This window comes from Mobula birostris, chromosome 14, assembly GCF_030028105.1.
Source record: "Mobula birostris isolate sMobBir1 chromosome 14, sMobBir1.hap1, whole genome shotgun sequence".
Lineage (NCBI taxonomy): Eukaryota > Metazoa > Chordata > Chondrichthyes > Myliobatiformes > Myliobatidae > Mobula > Mobula birostris.
The window spans coordinates 72168303-72190761 of record NC_092383.1 but is presented as its reverse complement, the minus strand read 5'-3'; the positions used below and the strand labels follow the sequence as shown (position 1 = coordinate 72190761).

The window sequence follows — 22459 nt, the reverse complement described above, 5'->3', positions numbered from 1 at the left end:
CCAGGCCGGGTCTTCACGTGCTGCTTTGTGACTCCCGCCTCCCCTTCCCCCACCAATACTCTGCAATTCCATCTCCTTCAGATCCCATCGTCAGCTCCTGGGTCCTCAGAGGCTCCATCTTCCTCTCACCCCAACCCTCCCCTCTCCATTGACACCCCCAGCCTCCCCCCTCCCCCCTCTGATCCCAGCTCTCATCCGTGCCATCCCCTCCGACCTTCAACTGTCTGAGGCAGAGCGCTCTGTCCTCAGTAAGGGTCTCACCTTTGTCCCCCTTCGCCCACACCTCAGCGAGTTCCGCATTCGCCATGATGTGGAACTCTTCTTCCGCCGTCTCCGACTCCGAGCCTATTTCTTCGGCAAGGACTCTTCCACCCCCACTGATGACCCCTTCTCCCGTCTTCAACTCTCCTCTTCTTCATGGACACCCCGCTCTGGTCTTCTGCCTGCTCTGGATCTCTTTATCGCTAACTGCTGACGGGACATCAACCGTCTCGACTTCACCGCACCTTGTCCCCATTCCAACCTCACTCCTTCGGAACGCTCTGCTCTCCACTCCCTCCGCACTAATCCTAACCTTATTATTAAACCCGCCGATAAGGGGGGTGCTGTTGTAGTCTGGCGTACTGAACTCTACCTTGCCGAGGCACAGCGACAACTCGCGGATACCTCCTCTTATTTACCCCTCGATCATGACCCCACTAAGGAGCACCAGGCCATTGTTTCCCACACCATCACCGACTTTATCCGCTCAGGGGATCTCCCATCCACTGCTACCAACCTTATAGTTCCCACACCTCACACTTCCTGTTTCTACCTCCTACCCAAGATCCACAAACCTGCCTGTCCTGGCCGACCAATTGTCTCAGCTTGCTCCTGCCCCACCGAACTCGTTTCTGCATACCTCGACACGGTTTTATCCCCCCTTGTTCAATCCCTTCCTACCTATGTCTCACGCTCTTAAACTTTTCGATGATTTTAAGTTCCCTGGCCCCCACCGCTTTATTTTCACCATGAATGTCCAGTCCCTATATACTTCCATCCCCCATCAGGAAATATCTCAAAGCTCCATGCTTCTTTTTGGATTCCAGACCCAATCAGTTCCCCTCTACCACCACTCTGCTCCGTCTAGCGGAATTAGTCCTTACTCTTAATAATTTCTCCTTTGGTTCCTCCCACTTCCTCCAAACTAAAGGTGTAACTATGGGCACCCGTATGGGTCCTAGCTATGCCTGCCTTTTTGTTGGCTTTGTGGAACAATCTATGTTCCGTGCTTATTCTGGTATCTGTCCCCCACTTTCCTTCGCTACATCGACGACTGCATTGGCGCTGCTTCCTGCACGCATGCAGAGCTCGTTGACTTTATTAACTTTGCCTCCAACTTTCACCCTGCCCTCAAGTTTACCTGGTCCATTTCCGACACCTCTCTCCCCTTTCTAGATCTTTCTGTCTCTGTCTCTGGAGACAGCTTATCCACTGATGTCTACTATAAGCCTACTGACTCTCACAGCTATCTGGACTATTCCTCTTCTCACCCTGTCTCTTGCAAAAACGCCATCCCCTTCTCGCAATTCCTGCGTCTCTGCCGCATCTGCTCTCAGGATGAGGCTTTTCATTCTAGGACGAGGGAGATGTCTTCATTTTTTAAAGAAAGGGGCTTCCCTTCCTCCACTATCAACTCTGCTCTTAAACGCATCTCCCCCATTTCACGTACATCTGCTCTCATTCCATCCTCCCGCCACCCCACTAGGAATAGGGTTCCCCTGGTCCTCACCTACCACCCCACCAGCCTCCGGGTCAACATATTATTCTCCGTAACTTCCGCCACCTCCAACGGGATCCCACCACTAAGCACATCTTTCCCTCCCCCACTCTCTCTGCATTCCGCAGGGATCGCTCCCTACGCGACTCCCTTGTCCATTCGTCCCCCCCCCCATCCCTCCCCACTGAACTCCCTCCTGGCACTTATCCGCGTAAGCGGAACAAGTGCTACACATGCCCTTACACTTCCTCCCTTACCACCATTCAGGGCCCCAAACAGTCCTTCCAGGTGAGGCAACACTTCACCTGTGAGTCGGCTGGGGTGATATACTGCGTCCGGTGCTCCTGATGTGGCCTTTTATATATTGGCGAGACCCGATGCAGACTGGGAGACCGCTTTGCTGAACACCTATGCTCTGTCCACCAGAGAAAGCAGGATCTCCCAGTGGCCACACATTTTAATTCCACATCCCATTCCCATTCTGATATGTCTATCCACGGCCTCCTCTACTGTAAAGATGAAGCCACACTCAGGTTGGAGGAACAACACCTTATATTCCATCTGGGTAGCCTCCAACCTGATGGCATGAACATCAACTTCTCTAACTTCTGCTAATGCCCCACCTTCCCCTCGTATCCCATCTGTTACTTATTTTTATACACACATTCTTTCTCTCACTCTCCTTTTTCTCCCTCTGTCCCTCTGAATATACTCCTTGCCCATCCTCTGGGTCTCCCCCCCCCCCTTGTCTTTCTTCCTGGACCTCCTGTCCCATGATCCTCTCGTATCCCTTTTGCCTATCACCTGTCCAGCTCTTGGCTCCATCCTTCCCCCTCCTGTCTTCTCCTATCATTTTGGATCTCCCCCTCCCCCTCCAACTTTCAAATCCCTTACTCACTCTTCCTTCAGTTAGTCCTGACGAAGGGTCTCGGCCTGAAACGTCGACTGCACCTCTTCCTACAGATGCTGCCTGGCCTGCTGCGTTCACCAACAACTTTTATGTGTGTTGTTGTTTGCAGGTTAGGTTAGTATCAGGTCTTGGTAACTTGTGCACTATGTGAATGTGTGTCTTTTTATGCTTATATGTTTTTATTTTATACTGAAGGATCCTGCATCAAAAGTAAATGAGACAAATATGAACAAATGAAAACAATTTTAAGTCTAAAAGCATGAAGAAGTAAGTGCAATTTTGGAAGGAAAATTGAGGAGAGGTCCCAATTTAAAAGAAGTGTATAGAAATCTGTGAGGACTCCAAAACAAATTATTCTGGAGAATATTGCTGGCAAACCTCTGTTGGAGCTAAACATAACATTGCACCTAATTACTACCTGATTCACCCCTTCTTTTATTTATTCAAGTCTGGTGCCTGGTACAGTGAATTTGGCCCTTCACATGAGTTTGTCAATTAAAGAAGTGGAGTTACCCAATACTTCTATTTGAACAGACGAGGTGTGCACCAGTTTATGTTGACAGACTTAGGCTAAAGTAAAGTGAAGATGAATGACACTCTGTTGATTATTGAGTATCGTACAATTTTATTCCCCTGTTTCAAGCTACATTTTATGAAAAGCTGGGAAGAATTGCAAGATATCGTATTCTATACATGAAAAAATCTGATGATTTATTTAGGTGGCTAATTATTAATTGATAGCACTGTAAATTGAAATATAACTTTCTGGTTTGGTTAATATTTGATGTCTGTCTCCCAAAAGAATACAGTAATGAACTGATCTTTCTCCTGTTCTAGTAATGGCAAATCCCCAGAGGTTCCTGGGTAACAGCCTTGTTTCATGGAGTAATCTCGTCAGCACAATCACTTTGCCCTGGTACATTGGATTGATGTTCCGTACACGACAGGCAAATGGGCTCTTTATTCAAGCAGATGCTGGCCAGTTCTCTACCATCAGCATCCAGGTTGGTAAATTGATCCATTTCATAAAATACTTTACCAATTATTTGTGTGGTTAAGTATATATCCTGGATGCCAATATCAATGAAAAGGGGATGAGGGGGTGCGATGATCTGGCGGCTAAATTGCTCAACGAATACCCAAAAGCCAAAGCGGATGATTCGAGACTGACTGTGGTGGGTGGTGTGTTTAAATTTGGTTAATTAAATAGATCAGGAATTGAAATGTTAGCTTCAATGATGCTCACCATCAGATGAATAAGACATAATCTGGTTCACAACTGCTCTGTACAGAAGGAAATGTGTTGTTACGGAGCATAGAACAGAACAGCACAGTACAGACCCTTTGGCCCATGATATTGTGCTGACATTTTAGCCTAATCCAAGATTAATCTAACCCTTTCCTCCTACATAGGCCTCCATTTTTCTATCAGCTATATGCCGTTCTAAGAGTTTCTTAAATGCCCATAATGTATCTGCCTCTACCACCACCTCCAGGGGACTTCATACACCCACCACTCTCTGTGTAAAGAACTTGCCTCTCATATTCCCCCCCACCCATACTTTCCTCCAATCACTGTAAAATTATGCCCCCTTGTATTAGCCATTTCTGCCCTGAGGAAGAAAAAGTCTCTGACTATCCACTCAATCCATGCCTCTTATCATCTTGTACATCTCTATCAAGTCACCCCTCATTCTCCTTCACTCCAGGGAGAAAAGCACCAGCTCACTCAGCCTATCTTACCCTTGCAACTGTGGCTACAGTTGACTGTAAGCTCACAACAATGGATTTTTAACTGGCCTTTGAAGAAACATTGGAGCCAATTGTTGCAAAGGACATCAGGGAGAGGCAATAAATGATGGCTTTGCTGGTGGCGACTCTGCCACATGAATAAATGGAAGTACCAGGTGGTTAGGGAGAATAGGGCAATATTTCAGGGTTTTTTTCAGATATTTTAATTTATCTTTAAGTTTTGAAATTAACTATTGGAAAGTGTGCTAATGTATTAGAATTATACTCAAGATTAAAGGTTATTGGACCATAAAACCATAAGAAATAGGAGTAGAATTGGGCCATTTGGCCCATCGAGTCTGTTCAACCATTTCATCATGGCTGTTCCATTTTCCTTCTCAGCCCAGTCTCCTGCCTTCTCCCCCTGTCCCTTCATGCCCTGACGAATCAAGAGCTATCAACCTCTATGTTAAATATACCCAGTGACTTGGCCTCTATAGCCAGCAATGGCAACAAGTTCCACAGATTCACCACTATCTTGCTAAAGAAATTACTCCTCATCTCTGTTCCCTCTATTCTGAGGCTGTGCCCTATTAATCAGTTATGGAAGTAAGGAAAACTCATCAGATATGATGTTCTTGACTGCTGACCCTGTTCCAACCCAATTCCCCCCATACAATTGCTCCTTCCCCAAAAGATATTGGACATTCCCCAATAGGCATTAGAGAACTTCTTCAACAAGTTTCACGATGGCAGTATTTCATTGAAACAAGTATTCATATATTATTTAATATCAGTAATTTTTCATTTAATATTAAACTCTAACACATACAACAGAATATGTATTTTTAAGAAAATATTTATTTGTATATCCTGCTAACTGTTAAATCCTGTACTTTTTTCATAAATTGTTTACCTATTGGTAATCAGTTTGGATCAGTATCACTTCTACATCTGAGTCAAAGTTGTGTGCTGAAAGCATTCACTGAGCCATTTAAATACCTAATCAAGAGTGACGTGTATGCATTGCCATCAGAGTGCTGTATTGTTAAAAGTGTCAACCTTTGAATGAGATGTTAAACAGAAATGTCTGTTTGATTGACTATTAAATAATCCTTGATAACTATTTGTGGAAGAAAAGGATCGAATTGTTGTGTCAACACTTCGATGTTTCTGCTGCCTGGGCACTACTGAAAGTGGTAAACTGGATATTTTTGCTTTGCTGTTTATGAAGCCTTACAGCAGCTTTATAACATGGATAAACATTTGAGAGGGCTGGAGGGCCAGAGACAAGAAGGTTGAAGAACAGTGGCTGGAGATCAGATCCAGCTGGGTATTCTAGAGAAGGAGAGAGCAGAGGAGGGTACAACTTCACGTGCTTTTGTCTGATGCCATTTTGTAAACCTGATGCATCAAATGAATTGCTAGAACTGGATCCATCCACTGACACGATGGTCAAAAAGCATTTTTGGCCTGCCCCAGTGTGGAGCTCAGTAATGCAGTGGGATGAACTGTGAAGGCTGCGTCATGAATTGGTGTGGGGGTAGTGTCAAATAACCAGCCATTAGAAAAGCCCTTAAGTACCATTAGAAGTGTTCATGACTGCCAAGGTGCCACTATCCCTTATTTTATGTCTAACTATAGTTCTTTTGGTTAACTTTCCTCCACTAGGAAATTTAAGGAACTTTCAAAAATGTGATTTGACTGGAGAAAAATAATCTACCAAATGAACTGTAAATCCAAGGAAGGAATATTCCTCAAATTGTTCATTAGTTTTATATTAAATTATTGTTGCCATGAAAGAGGATATAATAATTCTTTTCATCACTCTTCAGAGCCTGAAAGAACTAGTCAAGAATTCTGCTCACTCTCAAGGTTAAATTTCTTCTTACTTTTGATGTGTTGACATAAGATTTTATCCCTAACAGGTAGACTTGTTTTTACAGCTAGTTGGATGAAAACAAACATCATGTCTACACCAGCCTGTTACCTTTTCCAATTTTCCCATTAAGAGCATCCTGTCCTAATTGAGTACTATATATATAGTTAAATAATTTAGCATACATTGAAAAAATGTATTCTGGCACTATCATCATGAGAACATTAGTAAAAGTGGATTGTTAGACTACACTCAGTGGCTACTTTATTGGGAACCTCCTGTAACTAATAAAGTGGCCACAGAGTGTATGTTCATGGTTTTCCACTTCAAGGTTTAACGTTCAGAGCTGCTCTTCTACATGCCACTGTTGTACACGTGGTTATTTGAAAGAGAGATTTCTTTCCTCTGTGTGTGGTTAACTCTGCAGCGCTATGGAAGCTGAATTGGTTTTCTCATTGAAAATGCAAGGATTTCTGGAGTTAGAAGAATCATGAAAAATGGGGAAGATGTGCTGAGGTGGAAAATCAGCAGGCACAAATGCTGGATGGATCAGTCCTGCTCTCCTTTCATTCTTATGATTTGTCATTGGGCAGGGAAATCAGTAACCACTGACCCCTACATTCACACACAGCTGCCTGGCCCATCAAGTCTCAAACCCCTACGGCTTAACCATTGGTTACCTCTCAGTCATCATCACCGAAACTCTTCAACTGACCTTCATCTCACTGGTTATTACTAGGAGCTTTGTATGTAACCATTGGCTGCTGAAATTTACTACATTACAACAGAGAGTACGCTTTCAGAAAATAAAACTCAAAATTGATATTCTGAGGTCAGAAAAGGTAGATTGTAAAGGAAGTTTCAAATGCAATATCACTATCTGTGAAGCACTCTTAAAGGCTAGCTTTATCGAAGAATGAAAATACATTGCTTCAAAATGTATCTTTCTTAACAACTCAGATCGTGTGGTGTTACGAAACTAAAGCCAACAAGACAATGCACAGGATCTGGAACGATCATGTTTGAAACGGCTCTGATTTTACCTTAGACATTTTGTGCACTTCCTGCCACTTTGGAATTTGCTTTGGGCTGGAAAGACAGATTTACTGTAATCACTCCTGGAAGAGTTACAGATACTTTAATCCTCAAATGAAAAATGAGCTGCTTAATGTGTTAGGGGCCATCTGGGAATGGAAATGGACACTTGACGTTTCATCTGGATCTTTCATTACCTTTGACCGATCCAGATGATGGATCTTGATCTGAAGTGTCAACTGTCATTTTCCTCTACAGATACTGCCTGACCCATTGAGTTCTCCAGTGTCACAAACATGAGAAAATCTGCAGATGCTGGAATTCCAAAGCAACACACACAAAGTGCTGGAGGAACTCAGCAGGCCAGGCAGCATCTATGGAAAAGAGTAAACAGTCGACATTTTGGGCTTAGACCCTTCACTGGGACTGGTAAACAGCCAGCTGAGTCCTGATGTAGGGTCTTAGTCCGAAACATCAACTGTTTACTCTTTTCCACAGATGCTGCCTGGCCTGCTGAGTTCCTCCAGCATTTTGTGTGAGTTTCTCCAGCAGCCTTTTTTTTGCTCCAGATGCCAGCATTTGTAGTGTCTTGTGTCTCCAAGGAATTTTGGGTACTATCACTGTATATAACTTAATAACAACTCATTTTCTTAGCCATAAATTGAACTGCTGATAATTTATTAGCTAAATCCTTTTACAGTCTGGAGCCACAGTAATTATGTTCCCAGTGCAAAATGGCATACAACATTTATTCTTCAGATTTGTGTTCTATGTGAGGTCTTACAACCTGAAAGGGGTTCTCAAATGTTATTCCAAGTGAAATCTTTTCTTAGAGAATTTGGTGAACAATAATTATTGTGATTGTTGTAGCGTGGATGAAATCACTGGAGAGACAGAGTTACTGGTAGATACAAAGCAGCTTCTTTATTCGACACAAGGTACAGCAGGCATCATACAGACGGAGACACATTTGGTAGAAAGGTCTGCTAGCCCAATGTGGGCTCGATATTTATATGCTAAATACAAAGGCAATCGCTACTTAAAAAGTTATAGACAATGCTTCCTTTTGAAGCTACATACAAACATCACACCTTCTGAATTCATCCTTTCCTTTCAACGCCAACATGTCTGGGTTGATATTCACAGCCTTTAGGAATGCAAGTTAAATCCACAATACACTTATTTGGCATTTTATGTGCTAACATAGAAGACAATTAATATTGATAGAGTATAGATAATAATGCCTTCGAAACTACAGCATCTGGTCAAACCATGGCGCCAGAAGCATCTGGTATTCACACCTTTTTAGGAAGCACGTTGTTGTGGATTCAATCCACAGTACTTTGTCAAATAGAAGTCTGGTGGCCGAAGTCATTTAAGTGTAATTAAATCATCTATCCAAAATAAAACTCACTCTAACAGTGATTTGCAATCACCCTTACTGTGATTCCTTATAGCCTTCCCGATAGGTCCCTCTCGATGTTACCCATTCTTATAGACTCTGTTCTTTATCCATTGGCTTTCTTTCCAGTCTAGAGTGTCAAAGATACTGCATTCTTCCACAAGAGGGCATCAAGCTTTACTGATGCTGTGATCTGCAGTCCCTCACGGAGTCTCCACCTCACCAGGACCTGTGGCTCCTTGCAGCTGTCCAGTCCATTACAGTCACACTAGAGAATGCACTCTCTCCCTCCCCGTTGTTACCTCACACCTGAAAGGCCATCTGTTTCGCCGCTATACAGTGACTACTGAACAGAGAGTTCATTAAGCAATGATTCATTTCCTAGCCGTCAGCATAGCAATGCAATAGCAGCTGCAGACTCGACTAGAGGTGATATTGGGAAATGTGGGAACTGCGCAGTGCGCAAGTGTGTGCTAAATATCACAACACTAAAATATTTTCATCCAACTTCATGAATTGTTGGCCCATTAGCTTTACATGCACACCAGAAAAAAAGTAAACTCCATCGTCTAGGAAACTGACCAATGGCAATGGCATTCTTTGTATAAAATACCCTTTGTAAATCCTTTCTCAGTTTAGTTCCTCTTGCTTCGTCTGGAGGAATCTGAACCACTTCTCTTAGATTGTATGCAATGCCTAGGAAAGTGCAATGTCATTCACTTTCCCAGATCGCCATAGAAGCTGAGGGGTTTGAGCAAATTTTCCAGCATTTGGAGCAAGGTGCAAAGTTGGACATCCTTCATGTTCTTGGGCATCCGCCTGCCTACACATACATGATGACCATTTCACAGCCCTTTTTTTTAATAGGCTATTATTGGAGGAGGATAAATGTTATCTTGTTTTTATCCACTACTTTTAACAGCAATATCTTTATCTTTTTTTCAGCTGAGTGAGGGCAACGTGATGCTAAATGTGTATCGCTCGAGCAGCCAAGTCACAGCTCTGACAATGGAACAATTAAAAGTGAATGATGGTGATTGGCACCATTTGCAGCTAGAGCTTCGAAGTTCCAAAAATGGAAAAGAGACCAAATACACAGTTCTCATGTCAATAGACTATGGGCATCATCAGGTAATGACTGCAAGCATAAGATATTAAGTTAGTGAAGAAATAAACTGAATTGGGTTCGAATCATGTCTATAAATAACTTCCTGTAATTTACAAATAAATAAATCTTACCATCTATATGCTTGCTTGCTGATTTATCTATTTATTTAGATAGATAGATACAGCACGCAATAGGCCCTTCTGGCCCTTAGAGTTGCGCTGCCAAGAACCCCTGACTTAACCTTAGCCTAATCATGGGACGCGTTGGCATGTGGCCAAGTGGCTGAGGCATCGGTCTAGTGATCTGTAGGTCGCTAGTTCGAGCCTCAGCTGAGGCAGCGTGTTGTGTCCTTGAGCAAGGCACTTAACCACACATTGCTCTGCGACGACACCGGTGCCAAACTGTATGGGTCCTAATGCCCTTTCCTTGGACAACATCAGTGGCGTGGAGAGGGGAGACTTGCAGCATGGGCAACTGCTGGTCTTCCATACAATCTTGCCCAGGCCTGCGCCCTGGAAACCTTCCAAGGCGCAAATCCATGGTCTCACGAGACTAATGAATGCCTATTACATTAATCATGGGACAATTTACAATGACCAATTAACCTACCAATTAGAACGTCTTTGGTCTGTGGGAAGAAACCAGAGCCCCCAGAGGAAACCCATGTCATGGGGAGAACATACAAACTCCTTACAGACAGTGGCAGGAATTGAACCTGGATCGCTAGTACTGTAGAGATTTATATTAACCAGTATGTTACTGCGCCACTCCCAAGGACATCTCTAATGTCTCAACAAGAAATATACACCTGCTTTCTGGAACTGGGCTACGAATTAAGATTTTTATGATTAGCTTTATCTGTCACATCGAAACATACAGTGATATGTATCACTTGTGCCAACAAACAACACAGTCCGAGGATGTGATGTGCTGGGAGCAGCCTGCAAACATCGGCATGTTCTTGCACCAATATAGCATGCCCACAACCCGCTAACCCTAACCACAGATCTTTGTAATGTGGGAGAAGACCAGATCACCCAGAAGAAACTCACACAGACATGAGGAGAACATACAACCTCCTTACAGACAGCAGCAGGATTGACCCCAGGTTGCTGACACTGTGAAGTGTTACACTAACCACTCTGCCACCCACAGTATAGGTCATGCCAGCTCAGTATTAAACTCCTGGCCCACAATGAGTTTGCCAGAATTCTCTGAGGAGATAATATACAATTGAAGTTAGCCTGAGTGATCCCGATATGGGGATTCCTAGGAGGATCTCTGAAACTAGTATCATTAGCCAATCAAAACAGGGGTTTTGCATGCAGGCACATGCCCTGAGGAAGGAGATGCTTAGCTCTCACCCTATTAACTATCAAGTAGCACTGTAGTCTCCGGACTACGTATGAGAAATGATCAGTGGGGTGATGTAATGGTAAAAATGCCATCACTGATAGATCATTATCCACACGGCCTTCAACCGGGAGCAGACACAGACAAAAAATTGGAAAGAAATTAGGTCATATTGTCAATTTAAAATTCCGTAATTTTCTTTCTTTTTGGCATTTGGTGAAATGTCTTCGGGAACCAAACCCTTATCATCTGGGATCAGTGTGCATTTTGAACGCATATTTTTGAATTGTGTGTCCCTGCACACAAAAAAAACCTTCAATCACCCATGCAAAAGGAGCTACAATTGATCTCCCCGTTTATGCTTTTTCCCTTCATCCTATGCTCAGGTTCCCTCCTCCACAATGCTCATCCATTTTCTGTTCTGACTATTACATGCTCCCTGCCTTCTTTTGGAGGTAAGAGAGTGTTCCCGATCTGATTTCTCATCTCTCTATGGTAATGCTTCAGTCTTGACCGTACACTCAATGGCCACTTTATAAGATACCTCCTGTACCAAATAAAGTGGCCACTGTGTGTATGTTTGTGGTGTTCTCCTGCTGTCACCCATCATCTTCAAGGGTCGATGTGTTGTGCGTTCAGAATGCTCTTCTGCACACTGCTGTTGTAATGCGTGGTTATATGAGTTACTGTCACCTTCTTGTCGGCTTGAACCAGTCTGGCCTTTCTCCTCTGACCTCTCTCATTAATAAGGCATTTTACCCACAGAACTGCCCCGCACTGAATGTTTTGTTTGTCACCATTCTGTGTATACTCTGGAGTCCGCTGTGTGTGAAAATTTCAGGAGATCAGCAGTTTCTTAGATACTCAAGCCATCACATAGTGCAGCAGCAATCATTACACAGTCAAAGTCACTTTAGGTCACATTGCTTCCCCACTCTGATGTTTGGTCTGAACAATAACTGAACCGCTTGACCATGTCTGCATGCTTTTATGCAATGAGTTGCTGCCATATGATTGGTAATTAGATACTAGCATTAACGAGCAGGTGTACCTCCTAAAGTGACCATTGTGTGTAAATGCTTTCTATTCCTAGAAAGAGGGCAGAAATATTTGCCAAATCTTTCTCCATTCATCAATATCCAGAAAGGAATCAGAAAATATTAGTCAACCACATTGGAGAATTTTACAAATGTTAAGTTAATGTTTGTGCTCGTTAAAAGATCAGAATCAGAATCACCAGTATGTGAAACATACCAAAATTGATTGTGGTTTGGTGCCAAGCATAAAACACAGGACAATACCGTAACAGACAACACAATAGCAACCAACAACCTACAAGGCAATGGTGCAGTCATAAGCAATCACTAGCTAGCAGAACGATCACAAGTGCCAATGTCAATAATCAAACTTAAATAAATGTGAACATATGAACAGACTAAATAATTGTAAACAGAACAAGGAGAGCAGGATGTTGTGCAGGGACAGTTAGGATATTATGCCTGAGTGAGTTTTGTTGAGAAGCTGGATAGCTACAGGAAAGAAGCTTCGGAGATGATGTGTGGTCCTGGTGGTGATGGACTTGTAGAGTCTCCCTGATGGCAATTATTTTAATAGGTGACTGCTAGTTTGGTGGAGTCAGCAGTATTTTTTTTCTGTTCTGATGACGAACAGGTTGTTCAATGACATTCTTCACTGAGTGGACCACCCGCTACAGCTTGTACTTGGAGAGGGAGGAGGCAGCGGGAAACCAAACAGTGATAGAGGAGGTCACAACATTCTCAATTACTGTTGTTCCTCTCCACGCCTTGTGGCGCATCAGCCAGAAACCTTTGCCATTTCCTTGGCGTTTGTCTGTGTTTTTAAAAAATGAGCCCAGTTGCTAGCTCAGCGCTCAACTGAGCAAGGATGGAAATTATGTAAGGAGCCGATTCGAACCCGAGACCACTTGCCTTGAAGTCTGGTACAGATGCCACTACACCACCAGCCAACTCTCAATTATAGTTGAGTAAAAACTCATTGGTATACTTCCCAAGATGTTAAGTTTCCTAAACTGGAGTAGGAAGGACAATCTCTGCTGAGCTTTCCTCGTGATGAGTGTAACATGCTTGCTCCACTTCAATGCATTGGTAATGGTAGCCCCTAGGAATTTGAACGACTCGACCACAGAAACAGCCTGACCATTAATTTCCAACGCAGGGAACATTTCAGGACATTTCCAAGGAAGGACATTCTTGATATGGAGGGAGTGCAGCATAGGTTCACTGGGATAATTCCAGGGATGGCGGGAATGTCATATGTTGAAAGATTGGAGCGACTGGGCTTGTATACACTGGAATTTAGAAGGATGACAGGGGATCTGATTGAAACATATAAGATTATTAAGGGACTGGACACGCTAGAGGCGGGAAACATTCCTGATGTTGGGGGAGTCCAGAATCAGAGGCCACAGTTTAAGAATAAAGGATAGACCATTTAGAACGGAGTTGAGGAAAATCTTTTTCACACAGGGTTGTGGATCTGTGGAATGCTCTGCCTCAGAAGGCAGTGGAGGCCAATTCTCTGGATTCTTTCAAGAAAGAGTTAGATAGCGCTCTTAAAGATAGCGGAGTCAAGGGATATGGAGAGAAGGCAGGAACAGGGTGCTGATTGTGGATGATCAGCCATGATCACAGTGAATGGCGGTGCTGGCTCGAAGGGCTGAATGGCCTACTCCTGCACCTATTGTCTATTATTAATAGCATTAAGCTCCAAGTTACTATGAGCATACCATGCTGCAAGATAGTCTACCTCTCCTTGATAGCGAGTCACATCATTATTAGAGATGAGACCAACTACAGTTCTGTCATCCACGAACTTGAGGACTTTAAAGCTTTTGTCTGTGGAGGTATAGTCATTTGTACAAAGTGAGAACAGGAGGGGTGAAAGAACACAGCCCTGGGGAGAGCCTGTGTTTATGCACATTGGATCGGACAAGTAGGAGCTTAGCCTTGCAGATAAATAAACATTTGGCACTGAATGAAGTGAGAGTAGAATATAATGTTCCCCTATGTCAGTGTTAATAACAGAACAATTGAGTGTTTGAAAACTTTTCAGATTTTTTAATACCTGGAACACCTCCATGTAACCTGTCTCGTTCAATCTCTAATTGCCCTATTTCTTGTTATGTCGCACCCTGAAAGTCATCAAAACAAACAAACCTCTGGCACATCGTATGGCATGTATCCCAATGCAAACACAGTCAACTGGAATGGCGCCATGCGGCAGGTTTTATGAATGCCCTTTTGGTATCAAACAATGTGTAGCTAACATCTGAGCACGGTCAACTGGAAATAGAAGCTGAAGAGTAACAAAAACTGATAATCACACAGATTTTTTTTTTAAAAACCCAGCTCTTGTAACGACTTGTGCACTGAATGCTGATGTCATCTATTTCACAGACCACGATGGAAATTGGTAACGAACTGCACGGGCTGAAGCTAAAAATGATCAGCATTGGTGGAGTCCCAGGCAATGATGGCAGTATACTTCATGGCTTTCGAGGATGTATGCAGGTATAGCAAAGAACAGAATGATTGCTACCTCTGGTATACCATGGAGTCAGCTTCAGGCATTTTTTTAATTTCTTCATGGATAAATATATTATGAAACATTCAGTATTATCATACCAAATGGAAAGCTCCCCATGACAACTTGGTAGGTAACTGGACCATATAGACTGGAAACCAAGAAGATTTCAGATTTACCCTCTTGATGACAATGAGTCCTAAATTGGCAAAGGGTCAACCTTGCTCAGGTTCAAAAGGTAAAAAATTCTTTGCCTTCCTGTACACCTGAAAGCCCCAGATGGAAGTTCAAATGCAATGTTTAGAAAGTCAGTCAATTGTGTTTAAGACTATAAGACATAGGTGCAGAATTAGACCATTCATCCTTTTGAGTCTGATCCACCAATTCCATCATGGCTGATTTTTTATCCCTCTTGATCTTGCTTTCTCCATGTAACATTGATGCTCATCCTAATCAAGGCCTAGCAACCTCTGCTTTAAATGTACCCAGCGACTTGGCCTTCACAGCTGTTGCGATGAACTCCACAGATTCACCACCCTCTAGCTAAGGAAATTCCTCCTCATCTCTGTTCCAACGGGGCACCCTTGTATCCTGAGGCTGTACCCTTTGGTTGTAGACATCCCCACTATAGGAAATATCGTCTCCATGTCCACTCTATCTAGACCTTTCAAAATAGTTATTATAGTGGAACACTAAACTCTTATTCACTATTAGTGGATGCTTCAAATAGGTGTAAATGTGAAAGGAGCTTATGTCCCTGCTCACATTTCCCTAGGTATCAAAATTAGTGTTAAGTGCACATACAGTATGTGTTTTTGCCCAGTTCTTGCTTGTATGTTGGAATACTGTTATTTGATAACCTGTCAGATCTAAAAGGAGTTGGCCTTGTTAGAAGTGCATGTGTTCCTGTTAAATAAAACCAGATTGTGTCTATTTGGGAGATATGTGTTGCACTCCTAATACTGCTACACTAAATCGCTTGATTCGAATAGAATTATATGGCTATGTAAGTTAGTTTCTTTAACACATATAGAATGCTGGAGGAACTCAGCAGGTCAGGCAGGTTCTATGGAAATGAATAAACTATTGATGCTTCAGGCTGAATCCCCTCTTTAGGACTGGAATGGAAGGGGAACTGTGCCAGAATAAAACGGTGTGAGGAGGGGAAGGAGAATAGCTAGAAAGGTAATAGGTGAAGCTGGGTGGGTAGGAAAGGTAAACGGCTGGAGAGGAAGAAATCTGATAGGAGAGGAGGGTGGACCAGAGGAAAAAGGGAAGGAGGAGGGGACCCAGAACGAGGTTATAGGCAGGTGAAGAGGTAGGAGGACAGAGTGGAGAATAGAAGAAAAGGGGAGGGGGAGTGATTTTTTTTTTACTGGAAGGTGAAATGGATATTCATGCCATTAAGTTGGAGGCTATCCAGACAGAATATAAGATGTTGCTCCTCCACGCTGAGGGTGGCCTCATCATGGTACAAGAGGAAACTATGGACCAACATGCCAGAATGAGAATGGGAATTGGAATTAAAATGTTTGGCTACCGGGAAGTTCTGCTTTTGGCACATGGAATGAAGGTGCTCAACGAAGCAGTCTTCCAATTTACAGTGGGTCTCACCAATTAGAGGAGGCTGCAATGGTCTTAAGTTTCCTTAAGTAGCTGGTTTTATTTATCAAAATTATCGTTCCAACTGCTGCTAAAATTAAATGCAACCAGTATTTTATTGTGGTTCCAAGTGTGGAAATTCAGAAAGCAAAATATAGTTGTAATGCTTCTGAGCAGAAAGTGATGTTAAACCAATGCAGACGCACCTAAGTTGATTGCCTCAGTGAACTGCTGTAAAATTAGGTGTTTCTTCCTCAGGGGGTTCGAATTGGTGAGACGCCACTCACAGCTGTGGCCCTGAATATAAACCACGCCGAGAAGGTAAACGTGGAGAGAGGTTGTAACATTCCCGATCCCTGTGACTCCAGTCCATGTCCTACAAACAGCTACTGCAGTGACGATTGGGATAGCTATTCCTGTAGCTGTGACCCAGGTAAGGAAAATGATCCAGTAATGGTTATCAGAAGCTCCGTAGGTCTTAGCAATCAAAGGATACTTCACATTTCACATCTGAAAGACCATCCACCTGAGGTCTTTAGAAATGTTTCCATAAGAACTGTTGAACATATGGGTATCATTATGTTGTTACATTTCTGTTTGGAATAATGGTTAAAGTGTGGCACATGTTCACTAAAATTCTCTGGTATTGAATTTCAATAAATGACTGACTTGAAGAATTATGGAATTATACAGCAAGGAAACAGGTCCTTCAGCCAACCTAGTCCACACCAACCATCAGCCACCAATTTACAATAATCCCATTCTGTTGAAGAATGTTCTATAAACTCCCAAGTGTCCAATCTAATTGGTTACGGCTCCCCTTGACTGGTGAGATGCCTTAATTCCAAAGAATAATATTGCATTATGTTAGCTTAAATACTTGAAAAGGAAAGATGTTTTTGTACTGAATAATGTAAATGTTAAGCACATACATTTATCTTTCCATCATTGGTTGGAAAGCAATCATGTATGATTAATGCTTTATTTGCTCAATGAAATTGATCTGAGTGCCTTCTTTTGCTTGTTTTGGTTCCTGTTGTTCACAGATTGGAGGCAGTGTAGAGAATTTTCATTAGATTAATTCCAGATATGAAATAATTGCATAATGTGGAAAGCTTCAGCTGATTAACTGGAGTTTAGTAGAATGAGACGCAGCTCACCGAAATGGACAACAGTGAATTCTCATTGACTGCTTTCTTTTAACATGGGGCTACAGAAGTGCAGGAATTGCCTTGGGGAAAAAGGGTCACCCATTTACAATTGTAATGGGGAGGAATTTCTCTAGCAGTGCAGTAAAGAGATTGATTAATAGAAACAAATCTAACTTTGTACTTCTAACTGATGAATATAAAATCTGGAACTTGAAAGTTCTGTTTTCATTCCTAATCCATTGCTGCTTATTAATGATAAATTCAAGAATTGCCTATCCACACTGATAGTTCTATATATCTTCCTAATCTAACATTTAATCATATTACCAGAATAAAAGGCAAATAAGAGATTTAAAAAAACAACTCTTTCTTATCTTGTAGTTGATCTATTTTGGAACAGATTCATCAGAACTTTTTAATAATGCACTTAAATCTTTTACAGCGTAATGCAAATTCATGTAAAGTCGTTTAATGTTTCTTTTGATCGTCCATTTATGGGAACCTCAGAATGAAGTTGTTTCTAAGGATAAAATTGTGAATCACTAGTTACATTGCTGTAAACTGATGATTCAGCGCTTGTATTTGATGTAGCGCCACAGATTACAGTTACCATGTCGCACCTTTAATGAGTTACAATCCAGTGCAAATCTACAGAACTATAGGCAGTTTTGAGGCAAAATACACGCAGTACTCTTAAGTATATAGAAATACATTACAAAATGACCGTAACAGTAACTTTCTCTAGTACCCAAGTAGAAACTGATTCCATTCAAAGTCACCTCAAACCTTATGCTTTTATTACCAGTTAAGCAGTAATACTTTATGCACTGCTGGAATATCTTTTTATATTGTAATCTTCCGCTGAAGTACATTTGTAGAAATGAAACCAGTGGTATATATTTTCAGGAAAGGGTGAATGGATGAGATCAGAATCAGAACCAGTGTTATTATCACTGATATATGGTGTGATATTTGTTCCTTTGTGGCAGCAGAACAGTGCAGGCACATAAACACATATGAATTACTAAACTAACTAGCACCAACATAGGATTAATGAGGTAGTGTTCATAGGACCTTTCAGAAATTTGATAGCGGAGGGAAAATAAGCTGTTCCGAGAATCACTGAGTGTGAGTCTTCAGAGTCCTGTACCACCACCTTGATGGTAATAACACGAAGCATTCATGTCCTGGATGATGAGCATCCTTAGTGATGGATCCCAGCTTTGTGAGGCACCGCCTCTTGAATATGTCCCTCTTTGTTGGGATGAGGATTATGCCCATGATGGAACTGGCTCTTAAAAAATGATTGCTGAGAACACAAGAAGATAGGAGTTGGAGTAAGCCACTCAGCCCTCGAGTCTGCCCTGCCATTCTGCCTGGTCCCAGCTCCTCTTCTGTGTCAGTTCCCCACAGTCCTCCATTCCTCAGTATGACTCAGAAATTATTTTCATAATTATAGAAGGCTTTACTGGGGTTGACATTGAGAGGTTGTCAGAAAGAGCACAGCTGGAAGATATCAATCATCTAGGAATCAAGCAGGGAATTCAGAAGAGCACTGAGAAAATGGAATTTATTGTTATTCGGACTGAATAGCATGAATACATTTAGGTGGAGCATGGATTAGCATATGATGAAGAAGGGAATTGACGGTTGTACTGATGGAAGTGATTGGAAGAAGGAGGAGGCTTGCATGGGGTAATATAAATGCTTGACTCAATTATCGTAATTCCCTGATGTGTGTATTCCACGTAATTCTATGTAGAATGAGCTTGTTTTTTCTAACTATGAAAGCAAACATGTAAAATCTCCAATAATTTCCAGGTTATTATGGAGAGGAATGTAAAGATGTCTGTTCCCTCAACCCTTGCGAACATCTCTCCGTTTGTAGCCGTAAGCCCAGTTCTTCACATGGCTACACTTGTGACTGCACGGCAAATTACTTTGGGCAGTACTGCGAAACCAAGTAAGCAGTGTCTAAGTTACATTGTTGTCTTAGCTGGACTCTTAAACTCCAGGTGTCTATTTAACATCGGCGTCTTGTTTTGAATGTAATTAATTACATTATCAAATATTTTTGTTTTAAAGGCTTTACATTTTAGTGGTGACTGGTGGGTGGACCTTTATGATAGATACATTTCCGAAGTAAGCTTATGATGCTTCTAAAGTCTCCTGTATCATCAGAAATTCCAGAAAAACAGACTAAAGATCTTAAAGTATTTTCTATCAACCTGTTTAGCTAAGATGCAATCCAATTTTCTATTTACGATCCATAAATCGATATCCACCCACTCAGGCAATGAGGGGGCAGCAGAACAGCTTTCTCTAGCTCTTTGCTTGTGGTGCTCTCAACTGGGCTGCTGGGTGAACAATTACTGCAGAGACCCATCTTTCCTTGAAGGCTGGGCGGTGAATGATTTCCCAGGTTAACACAGGGAAGAGAGAAAGAAGACATGAATACCAATTTCAGAAGGCGAAGCCTGTCTAAGGCTCCCACCTCCTACCATTACTTGGTGTGATGGCTTAGTAGTTTAATTTCGGGACTGAAGATCCAAAAACATGAATTCACAGCGACTGTTAAATTTAGTAACTAAGTATGTCTGGCATTATTTATAAAAGCCAGTATCAGTAATGTTGAGGACAGCGATATTGGAAACCTGTCTGAGTTACAAATGCCTTTTAATCTGCTTTCCTTACCACTCCCGGTCTTTGTTGAACTTTGTGCTGTCAGTAACAATCCACTCATTTGTACCTTTATCATATAGACTGGTTTACGCTGGGCATTTAGAAATGGATATTAAGTACTGGTTTTGACTCTGAGGCCCAATCCTATTGGAATTAAACACTTCTGATAATCTTGTATCACAGAGCATATAACTGAATGGAATATACTGGACCTAATTTCAATAGGTTTCAATAGGTACATTTAATGTCAGAGAAATGTATACAATATACAGCCTGAAATTCTTTTTCTTTGTAAACATCCACGAAAACACAGGAGTACCCCAAAAATGAATGACAGTTAAACGTTAGAACGCCAAAGCCCCCCCGCCAGCTTCCCGTTGCACGCGCAAGCAGCAGCAAGGCAACGATGCCCACCCCCCACCAGCAAAATGCATCAGCGCCCTCTACCAAGCGCTCAAGCATGCACCAAACATCAATAAAGATGCTGACTTGCAGTACCCCAAAGACTATTCGTTCACCCCGTAATTCAACATACCACAGGCTCGCTCTCTCTCTCTCCCCCGATAAGGGAAAAAGAGGCATCCCCATTTCACAGCGAGAGAGGAGACATAACAAACAACTTGCTGACTTATGGTGTTACAAGTCTGTTGCTTTGCTTTTTCCGAGCTCTGCGCCCAGAGGGTCGGCCCCAGAAAGGTGCAGATCTCTGGACACACAACCCACTGCTCCCAATGTTCCGTGTTCTCCCGCAAAGCCTCAGTCGGGGGCACTGGCCTAGAATCAGCACACCTCCAGACTCACGACAATCCAGAACCCTGAAGGTGTGCTAGTCTTCCAGGCCGCATCCTTAGGATATCAAAAAGCGGTCATGAGTCCTTGAGAACGGGTCCCATTCCTACAAAGAACTAATGTCAGAGTATAAATCCAGGTCAAGGTCTTCTAAAGAACGTTGAAAAGGAAAAAAAAAAGATAGCAAAGATAGAAATAGAGCTATTTCCAAAAATACAAGCAGAGGAGTCACCATTTAGCACCATCTTGACTTTGCTCCACCTATCTGAGTCTGTACTTCTGTAGTTATAAAAAAAAATTAAGAATATCCAGTCTCATAGCTGGGGTGTTCTTCACGCAGACATTCTTAATGGAAGATCACTTTTGATTCTATTGCAAATATCAGCAGTCAGATTATTGGGCAACTCAGAGATTTCAATGTTTTACTTGTAGGATTGATCAGCCCTGCCCTCGAGGATGGTGGGGGCATCCTATGTGCGGACCTTGCAGCTGTGATGTAAGGAATGGGTTCGACGCTGACTGTAACAAAACCTCTGGGGAATGCAGATGTAAGGTGAGGACTGAGTAATCCAGGGCTGTCTACGGTCATCAGTTTCAAGGTCATCGCAGCTGAAGACTTCAGTAACTTGAGCTGTTCCAGGTTAAAGTTAAGTTACATATTCTCCTCCAGACCAAATGCTGTCCCCCACATTAAGCTAAGTGTTTGCAATTAGCTGCCTGTTTTTGCGTAATGCAAATCTATGAAGTGCTGACTATCCTTGCGCGATACACATGAGGTCTGCTCTGTGAAACACGCTCACACCGGCCTCTCTGCAGGAGCAAACCTTTGATGAGGTCCTCTTCAGTATAACTTGCAGGGGTGCAGGAGGTAGAGCTTCCTGAGCAAGCTTGTGGAATATGGTGCCAGACAGAGCCTGCGGCAGGTTAGTGTGTAGTCTTATCCAATGTTCTGGCATGCTTTTGGGCCACACACAGCTACAGCGCCCCCCCCCCACCCCAGAACTTATTTAAGAACTCAAAACCTCATTATGACCTCATCTTGAATAGGCAGCCCTACTACTCATGCACCAACGTTTAAAGTTTCATCAATACCTATTTGATGCTCTATGTAACTTCCCTACACAAGTCTCTGTCTTTAACAATAAGTGATCCAGATCCAAGAGCAAACATTTTGTTCTCTGCCTGCCCCTCAATGCATTTCAATAATTCAGTAGTTCCATTTATTTGACAGAGAATGTATACAATATAGATCCCAAAATTCTTGTTCTTCACAGACATCCACAAAAACAGAAAGGTGCCACAAAGAATGAGTGACAGCAAAAATGTTAGAACAACAAAGCTCCCTTACTTCCTCCCTCCCATGCATAAGCAGCAACAAAGCATCGACCTTATCCCTCCCCCCTTACTTCAGCAAAAAAACATCAGTTCCCTCCACCCACCAAGCAAGCAATAGCAAAGCCCCCAAGAAAGACCACCATCTGCAGTAGAACAAAA

At 42.5% G+C, this 22459-nt stretch overlaps 1 protein-coding gene across 5 annotated transcripts in view; it reads left to right on the top strand.

Annotated features, from left to right (window-relative positions):
- Nucleotides 1-22459, top strand: part of celsr2 (cadherin, EGF LAG seven-pass G-type receptor 2) — a 363567-nt gene that overhangs the window by 283115 nt on the left and 57993 nt on the right. For all 5 annotated transcript variants that reach the window (XM_072278658.1, XM_072278655.1, XM_072278659.1 and 2 more), the window contains 6 exons: nt 3507-3673; nt 9662-9847; nt 14615-14728; nt 16602-16776; nt 19316-19457; nt 21398-21518. In XM_072278658.1, coding sequence (XP_072134759.1) covers nt 3507-3673; nt 9662-9847; nt 14615-14728; nt 16602-16776; nt 19316-19457; nt 21398-21518 — 905 coding nt within the window. The remainder of the gene's footprint in view (nt 1-3506; nt 3674-9661; nt 9848-14614; nt 14729-16601; nt 16777-19315; nt 19458-21397; nt 21519-22459) is intronic.